Genomic DNA, 9,763 nt, shown 5'->3' with positions numbered 1-9,763 from the left:
TGATCAGAATAAAAATTCTTATACGATTGTCACTTGTATCTTCAGTTTTTAAAATTCTATAGAGAATTTAGTCATTTTGCTGTTCAACTATTATTAAAGTCAATGGAAAGTCACTTAGCTAAAATGCCATGCACCTTGGGCTTTCAATAAGGATTTAAAGTACTAACACAAACTTTTGAGAGATTATTTTCCTATGGTCATTAAAACGTTTGCAGTTTTGCAAAGCTACATATATTTAGTTTGTTAGCAAACTCTTCACTTAAAGAATGACAGTAAAACTGATAAAGTAAAACATATTTTAATTCCTTTTTAAATGTGCATTTGAATTCAGTACAAATCTGTAAGGCATTCTCAAAGTCAAAAGCAACCAACATTCTCTCCAGATTACGATGATCCATGAGACAACTGTGTGTGCATAAAAATATAACCTAATCTATACTTTATAAAAAATGAAAATTTAGATGCTCAGTTTTTGAACATGTTGTGATGTAATGCCTTTTTTGCATGATGACACTACCTCAGAGTAAATATTGGCACTGTCAATGATTTTTTGTTCGGGCAAGGGGTTGTAGTGTCTTCATATCCCAGTAAAAATAAACTCTTTAATAAATAAATATATAAAATAAATATATGTCATCTGGAAATGTATAAATAAGTCCATCCTGAAGAAAAGTTCCAGCTCTGACTGAAATGCATTGACTTCCAAGTTCCGTCACTTGTAGTATAGCCACTATAACTTCATATATCATTCTCAGGCTTTATTGCTGTTTTACAGCCTATTCCTTACCATTTCGTCCAACTTTCTGTCTATTGTCCCACTCCATCTGATTTAGGTAGTTATTTTTTCTCTAGTTTATGGATAATAAGTAATCCAGACAAGTTAGGCACGAGTTTGGTATTTTAAAATAAATCAGACTCCAACTTCCCACTGTCTACTGGCCAGTAACAGGGTCAGAAAACTTCAAAGAGGCTGGTCCACTCTTAACTTTAAGGCTTTGTCTCCTATATCCAAACATTAGGAAATGGAGGCTATCACTAAACAGCTTGTTAAAATCCACTCTCCTAGAGCCTGGTAACTCTGCAGCATTTGAAAGTTCTTCCTGCTTGTGTTACCCTGGAAGTTGTGGTAGGAAAGAATGGGTTTTGTTTTGGTTTCCTTTCAAACATTCTGTCCCATTTCAACTGTATCCTAACACATCTTTGTAGAGTTCTGGAACTCTTTCAGGATCCACTGGCCTGGGTAGGAAGTGTGTGAATTTCTGATGTCTTTTGGATCTAGCCCCATCTCTGGGAGTACCATCTTTGTTAAGTGCTACAAAATACCTCCGACCTGAGTCTCCATGTTTGTACACGTTGGAAGAATAAGTGTTATACCAGTTCTCTTCAAACTGTTCTCTGAAGATGCATTCAGAAGTTAGTTTCTCCTATTTTAAAAAAAGATAGAAAAATAAAAGGTCAGAGCTCTTTCAGTAACCAATTTCTGAACATATTCCTATAAAGAGATACAGTGATAACCAAAATGGATTGGAGTATATGTTGACTTATTGTTCATTTCTTTGCTAATAAAATCAAACCCCGAGAAGAGGGTGAATCTGATCATACCTGGGGCACGTGGACAGTTTTAGAGCAGTTGAGAAAGTTATTTGTTCACAAGGCTCCCTTTTATCAGTACTAGACCTGCATCACTTTGTGTACAATTTTGGATTTAAATCTCATTTTGCTAACTTTCTCTAGGATTGAAGATGGTGTTACGCATGCAAGAGTCAACTAAAACACACATCTCCAGCATCTTAGTTGACACCCTCAGAATGAGATTTGGGGATGTACATACAGACAGAGAAAATATAAGACATGACAATATGTGTTCAAGTGTTCCTGTTCTTAAATGGTCAAGAAAATACAGATTGTTACCTTAAAAATGTATTTGACTACTGAACATATCCAACATAGAATGGCTTAGACCTCCCTTTATGTAGAGGGGGATGTGGTAATTGCTGTCCATATACATATATGAGCCTTCTGGATAAAGGTATAATGTAACAGATGAGAAAGGCATTCCCATTGGAACTGGAAAAGCAACTGCTGTGGCTGTACCTAGTATTCGTGACTTACACTCCCCAACTTTTAAAATAACTTGGATCACTACAAGGACTTTGGTGACCACATTAATCTTGTTTGGAGAAACATAATTATTCATTGCTGGAAGAGAGACTAGCATCATCATATTTTGTAAACCAAAGGGACTCAGTGTGCATGGTTCATTATTATGATGGACAAGGTAAAGCTTGCACTGAGATGGAAGAATCAGGAACATATTACCATCTGGGCACCATTTCATACGCATTCAGAGCAACAAATGCCTCAACCTTCAAACCTAAAAATTTTTGAGGCCTAAAACACTAAGGGTAGGTCTACACTTACCCGGTAGTTCGGCGGCAAGCAAATGGAACTTCTGGGTTCGACTTATCGCGTATTGTCTGGACGAGATAAGTCAAACCCAGAAGTGCTCGCCGTCGATTGCGGTACTCCAGCTCGGCGAGAGGACCGAGGTAAGTTCAAACTAAGGTACTTTGAACTTCCACTACGTTATTCACGTAGCTGAAGTTGCGTACCTTAGTTCGAATTGGGGGGTTAGTGTAGACCTGCCCTTAAGGATGTCATTGATTGACAAGGTAAGCCACAAAAAATGGCAATGTACATACTGTTTCCTTTTGGTTTACAAAATGCTCAGAGTTCACAATCTATTGTAAGAAACGATTATATTCAGCCATCATGTGTGGTAAGGGTATAAACCAATCAGTGATAGGAATAGAAATTGTAGACTTGAAACTCCTGTCAAAGGTGTATGTTTTATTACCCCAGAACATTTGGGTGGGAGGGGAGGACAGAGAGTATTTTATCTTTCAAGGTTTGAAAACTGAAATGGAGAAGAAGCTGAGTCCATGTTACCCTGATACTGCTGTAGAACCAAAGACTATAGTTTGTAGTATCTTACATTGAAATTTCTCAACAAAAAACACTCATTTAAAATTATTACTAGCTTATTTTCAATCTTTAAAACAGTTTAATTTTAAATCAGAGTATGGATTAAATGATATTGCCTCATGTATACTCCTCACACTTCCAAAATAACAGTGATACATGATTAAGCTGTTTAAGGGTCTTTCTTCAGATGTTGAAAAAAAGCAGGTGCCCCAGAGTGCCACCTGCTGAATTATAAGGGATCAGCAGACCACAAATCAAGTAATCCAAGGTTTTGTATGCATTTATTTATTTATTTATCTGCAGAGTTATCTTTTTCTCTGTTTTCCATATCAGTAGTTTTTATGGTGGAAAATGCAGTGAGCCTGATAGATTTGTAAGGTAGATCTTAAAAAGAAAATCAGTCACTAAGCAACTATTTTGCCTTCCAAGACTTTTTTAAACTGGTTACTTTCATTCATTCATTCATTCATTCATTCTTCTCTTTCTTTTGTCTCTGTTAAGGGGGAAGATTTCTGATCCATTCTCTTCTTCTCAGGCTAATGAAATTCTTTCCATGTGCATGATATTTGACTCAGACTGTAAAGGTTTGCGCTATCATCACCACACATTCTCAGAGGATGATTGAATGACACAAATAATATACATCATTTCAACAGGAAAGAAAGTTAGCATATTGCATTATTTCAGTGCTTAGCTGAGTTTTTTGCCCACTATTAACAATTGACTCAGTATGTCAGGTCTAAAATCCAAATGTGGCTTAGAAAATATAAGCTAATACTTACTGATCCATAGAGTTCTCCTCTGTCATTCATTCCAAGATAAAGGCCACTGTCCACTCCTCTAATACTGACCAGTCCCACTGCCACACTGATGAATTCAAGGATACCTAAATGTACACAAAAAGGGTAGGGTTGCTTTAGCTCACATGTGTTAAAGTCAAGAAATATATATATAATATATTTAGAAGCAGGTGAAATATTTTATTTGTACACACTATAGTAAATGTGATCTACAGACATATATAAGAATACTCCTATTTTACATGTCTACCACTGAACTGAATTTCATACACATTTTAGTTCAAAGCAGACTAGAAGCCTCCCCAAGGAAAAAGAATTATATGCTTTTTTCAGAAACATTTGTTATGACTTAGTTAAGAAAGGATTTTATCTGTCACTGATGGGTTAAAACTATTATTTAGGATTCAGTGCTATACAATTTCAGTAGATGATTATAAAATATTTGATGAAGTGTCTGTTCATATATTGCAGGGTAAGATTGAACTATCCGGAGATATATTTCACCTTCTCTGTAGCACTATCTTAAGAAACCAACACTTTTAATTATATCTAATGGGTGGAAGTCAAAATAATGATATCATGTGACTAGAAGTCAAAATACAGATGGGAATTATATACCAGAGAGTCTTCCCATAGAGAAGAAAAACATATTTGCTGTATATCTAATCCAACATGTGGGCCCAAACCTGCAGCCCCTATTCATATTAGTAATCTCATTGATTTCAGAGGCAGGTTTTGTATATGTGTAAAATATGATGCATGTATATTATGTTTTTAAAATGACAAAACTGATCATAATATGTGGAATATAACTAACACTTGATTTAGTATGCTTATTATCTAAATATGCCTAAAGTATTTGTTATTCTGATTCATTATTCATCATTTGCAATGTGAAATTGGGCCCATTTTATATTATTTAAATTGTTATATTCTGTATCTTTAAACTATTTCACCAAATATTTATGTGACCAAAAAGGATCCAATTTACCTGTGTAGAACAGAGAAATTCTATGTAACCTTGCTAGTAGCCCATTTTTGCCCTAAGCACTAAGTATTTTGAGATCCAATATGTACAGATTACATTACAGATATAATACAAAAAAAGACAGGAAATGTGTAAATCATATCTGTTAAAATTTCTACCATTGTAAACAGAGTCCCAAAGTGAGGTGGCTTTTGATACACACCTAGCACATTACTAAAATAAAAATACAAACTTATTAAACTGATGTAATTGTATGGAATATTCTTTACAATAGTTTGGCATGCCTTTTTGTCTCATTATGCACACTGTTTACATTCTGACCCATTTTCCATCTTAAGAGAGGTTAGTGTACTGTAATTTATAATCTTTTGAGCTTTAACTGAACTTTGGCATACCTCTTATTTACAATGCTAAATGACAAACCAGCTAAATCCTTTAGAAAGAGCAAGCATTAAAAACTTTTTATTGGATGTAAATCATCACAGATTTCCCAGTTCCTAATGTCCAATGTCCCATAAAAAAACATGGAGGTATTTAGTCTTTCTGATATCATTTTCAAAGCCATTCTTTTTATAAACCATAATAAGCAGGTGATTCAACCCACAAAGAGACCACATCAGACAAACCTGTGGAGAATAGGATTAGAATAAAGGAAGAACATTTAAAAGAAACACCGCAAATCTTTGATCTTGGACTAAACATTTTTTAAAAGTAATGATTTTGTGTTTACATGCTGTAGAAAGTCTCCCTTCTGTGAAGAACTTTGTGTTTAACTACAGTTCTTTTAGTTCTGAAAACACCAGTACTTCAGTGTGTTATAAAATCAGTTAAGGGCCATTCCAGCTGATTGTTTTGACTATGGGAGAGATGATAGAAAACTCTTTAATCACCTTTTTATGGCTGCTAAATCAATACAAAAAAAACTCACTGATGGTCAACAATAGCAGGTTTGTTCAGATAACGCTGCAGTGCCTACATACATTCCTTCTTATTTACCCTTACATGTCAGGAAACCATTTACATCCTTAGGATATCTCTTCGCTCCTCCTCCCACCCCCTTTGGTTTATGGACAAACCATTTTAAAAAGGAAATAAAGGAAACATTACTGTTGTAATTACATTACAGTTGTAGCTCTGTGCAATCCCACGTGTAGCTTTCTCCGCACTGCAAAACAAAGCAACCTGATGCAAATTAGAGGTTTAGCAAGATTAACGATTCCATGATCTTTGTTTGTTTATAAAGAGATTTAGAGATTGCAGGGGCAAGTGCGGGACATTAAATTATAGGTACTGAGTAGAAAAAAAAATCACCGTGATAGAACCTCTCTTTCTCGGTTTGCTGCTAAATACAAATGCAGGTGTAGAGGTTACACACATGTACTAATGCATATGTGTATGTACATATAAACCGACATACTCTGTACGCTCCACACAGACATTTCTAGTTAATAAATGACATAGGAAGAGATGTTCTGTCATGCTGAGTTCTGTGTGCAGCCCCTGTAGTCTAAGGCCGTACAGCTTTATACTGGGAGTCTCGGGTTAAACACCTGCCCAGTGGTGCACTCTGATCTGACCGCTCTGCTGCTGTACTTTGCAGTAAGTAAGTGTTTCTTTTCCACGAGGGATAGAAACACCTCCCTATGCGGGATGGATGAGGCTGGGATCCGAGCTCTGCGTAATTGCAGCTGCTACCTACCGAAGAGGCTGTGGTCCTGCCTGGTGCCCTGCACGCTGCCATCGGGCAGGATCTGCAGGTGGAAGCCCGTCCGGCAGTAGAGCTGCCTCCGGCGTAGGATGCCCTGCAAATGGGCTAAATCCGCAGTCCCAGTCGCCGCACCTCCGCCACCTCTAGACCCCCTCTCGGCCTGAGCCAGGCGATCGCTGAGCAGAGCCGGCCTCTCCCCGGCAGGAGGCAGCAGGAAATGGGAGCCCACCTGTTGCCCTAACCCTTCCAAGCCGCCTAGGAAGCCCCCAACTTCGGCTAAGGGCGCCATGAAAGCCCGCTGGAAGGGAGGAGGTTTAACGAACGATGAGTTGAAAGGCAAATTAACAATAACCAAATGGGAAGAGTGAGATCTAAACGTTCTGGCCGAGCTGTTCCTGGATGATCTCAGGAAGGGTGGACTTTGCACTAGGATAACAGCTGCCTGTCTTTGGAGCCTCTTCTCTCTCCGAGCATGTGGGAGTCTGCTCCTGGCTTTGCATCAACATCTAGAGCTGCTGGTGCTGCTGTTTTGTCCTGGGAAACTAATCAGATTAGAGTTCTGTTTATATACAATGCCCGTATATATGCTAGTCCCCCCGGACATATGCTAATGAAGCCCTCTCTTGCGCGCCTGAGAGGTTGTGTTTGAAATTTTAAACCGATCTCTCCTCTCCTCACACCTTTTTCTGATCTGCAGTGACGATGGGGAGTTTCTGACGTTTCCCAGTGTGCAGAGCCATAAAAAATAATCCATAGACAGAGAGAGAGAGAGGGAGAGAGCTGGCATCCAACTTTGCAGAGCGGTAGCATAGACACTCTCTTCCCCTTTGTTGTTGTTGTTGATGCTGCTGCTCAGTCTCCTTTGATGTGAGTGTTTCGAAAATGATAGATTGCAGCTAGAAGGAGCCCGGCTTGGCAGGGACTCGAGAAGGAGGGTTGGACTCAGGAGTTGCTTGGAGCTTGCAGTGCATTACGTGGACAGGTGCAAGGAAAGGTAAGAGAGAAGAAGGAGAAAGGGCGTTACCTGAGGGATAGACCTGCCCAGACACACATGAAAGAAAAAACAAAGATCTGACAGTTTTACTCCCTGATTTTAAAACACTAATAAGATGTACATGCATTACCCTTTTCTTTCATCACTTAAGTTCCAAGGTGGGGGATTTTTAAAAGAAATTGCATAATCAGGGATGTTTTTCCCCTCAGTAAAATTCGCGTTCATATTTAATTCATCACAAGCATGATACGGTATTGATCAATATCGGTTGATATTGGCAGAGTGGTTTTAAACATATCAGTGAGATAATCAAAAGTCACTGGTCTAACATTTTTAAATCACAGAGAGAGGAAGAGGGAGGATATGGTGTGAGAATAGTTTCACAGTACATGCTCCGATAGAGAGAGATGGTATATCTAATTCTAATCCATCTAATCACCACAATATAGGAGCGCCTACAATTTAACGACAGTATTTCCTTTTAAATATATTTTAATTCTTGTATCAATAACATTAAGATCTCTTTGAGGCTGATTTAGGACTATGCTAACTTGATGTAGCTGAGAAGATACATTTCTATCTTTCAAATCAATAGTATAAAACGATAATTGACATTTTAAAACAATAATATTAAAATTATCAAGGCTTGACTTTTACACTCTTTTGATTTTTGCACATTTAATAGTAATTTTTAAACACTGAAAGCTATCTTAAAGTATGTTCATTAGCATGCAAGTATTGCAACGTTTGCCCTCACCAGTATTAATGTGTTATGGTGTAAAACCCAAAGATCTTTCATAGTTAAATCTTTCAAAGGTTTGAAAGTCACTTGGCTGGTTTAAGCTTTCATTTGAACAAAAAGTTGTAGAGAATCATGAAAGATTAGTTTTTCAGTCTTGCTCCATGGTCTTTTCAGTCACAGTCTAAATCTGGGAGATCAAATGGATTTGACTGCTTCGGTTTATTTGCTGTGGAGAGTATGGGGCTAATTAATTGGCAGGTGCTTTAAAGCAGGTAATGCTACACCTTTTCATCATTGCAGTCCTAAGTACTGCCCCTGTTTGCACCTGAATTATAAAAAGGGTTCTTTAAAGCAAGTGATTTACTGTGGAGGGATTTAAAACCGAAAAAACTCACACTAAATACAATGATCAGATAAATCACCTCAGAAGAGAGCCCTGGCAGACCTGCTCTGAAGGCTGTTACAGATAGATGTTATATTATTTTACCTTTCAAATAACAGGAGTCTGTCATGTGGTGGGACCCAAAAATTCACCATAATTGAGATTTCAAAGCACATCTGTGTAAACATTACCACATCAGTGTAAAACATCAACCAATGAGCTTTCTCTTTGAACCAAATCTTCTTAATTGCAGTGCTAAATCAAAGAAATAGATCAAAGTTGAGTGATCTATATAGCACCGATTTCTCAAGTAGCCTGTACTCTGATTTAGATACCTAAAACGTTTGAAACGCACATCAAGTGTTTTTATTGATATGACAGTTATTTCAAGATCAAACTGTAATTAATTCAGTTCAGCACAAAACTGCTGGACATACACTGAAGCACATATTAAGGGGAATATCCTATGAGCCTAAAGGTGCTCCTCTGCTTATCTGAATAGCAGTGGTTCTCAAACTTTTGTCCTGGTGACCCCTTTCACATAGCAAGCCTCTGAGTGCGACCCCCCCTTATAAATTGAAAACACTTTTTTATATATTTAACACCATTATAAATGCTGGTGGCAAAGTGGGGTTTAGGGTGGAGACTGACAATTCGCGACCCCCCATGGAATAACCTCGTGACCCCCTGAGGGGTTCTGACCCCCAGTTTGAGAACTCCTGGAATATAGGAAGCTATAAGGGACTTTTCTGGATAGATTCCACATGTGATTATCTGTACCAGAGGTTTCCTCAAACATCATCAGCCCCTCAGATACTTTCTTGCTAATAAAATCATTCTTATTTCACAATGGAGAAGCATTAAGTAGAGTGAAATACAAAACATAGACTTTTTCAAAGCGGAATCTTTAATGTCTGGCTGCTGAACCGGTTATGCTATTTTATAAAGTACCAGAAAAGAAGCAAAAAGATAAGGATTTTTTTCGTGTTTGCACTAGTCATGTGACAGGAAAAGATAACACTAAAGATTTTCTGCACATTCTGTGACGATATCATGGGAAGTTAAATAATTTTGAAGAGTGTTTTTACAAGAGTACATTATTCAACTTTAAGTATACACTACAATCTAATCAACTTTACCTATACTTCCTAGAGACCGCACTTT

The 9,763-nt window shown here is 37.6% G+C and overlaps 1 protein-coding gene across 1 annotated transcript; it reads right to left on the bottom strand.

Annotated features, from left to right (window-relative positions):
* Nucleotides 1-880: 880 nt before the first annotated feature.
* Nucleotides 881-6,770, bottom strand: FGF20 (fibroblast growth factor 20). The gene is made up of 3 exons (XM_034772484.1): nt 6,473-6,770; nt 3,768-3,871; nt 881-1,424 (listed from the first exon to the last, which is right to left on the bottom strand). The coding sequence occupies exons 1-3, from the start codon at nt 6,768-6,770 to the stop codon at nt 1,179-1,181; spliced, it is 648 nt and encodes a 215-aa protein (XP_034628375.1). The 3' UTR covers nt 881-1,178.
* Between the last annotated feature and the right edge of the window lie 2,993 nt (nt 6,771-9,763).

The sequence above is a fragment of the Trachemys scripta genome, chromosome 5 (genome assembly GCF_013100865.1).
Source record: "Trachemys scripta elegans isolate TJP31775 chromosome 5, CAS_Tse_1.0, whole genome shotgun sequence".
Lineage (NCBI taxonomy): Eukaryota > Metazoa > Chordata > Testudines > Emydidae > Trachemys > Trachemys scripta.
The sequence above is the reverse complement of the archived record's forward strand: the minus strand, read 5'-3'. Positions and strand labels throughout refer to the sequence as shown.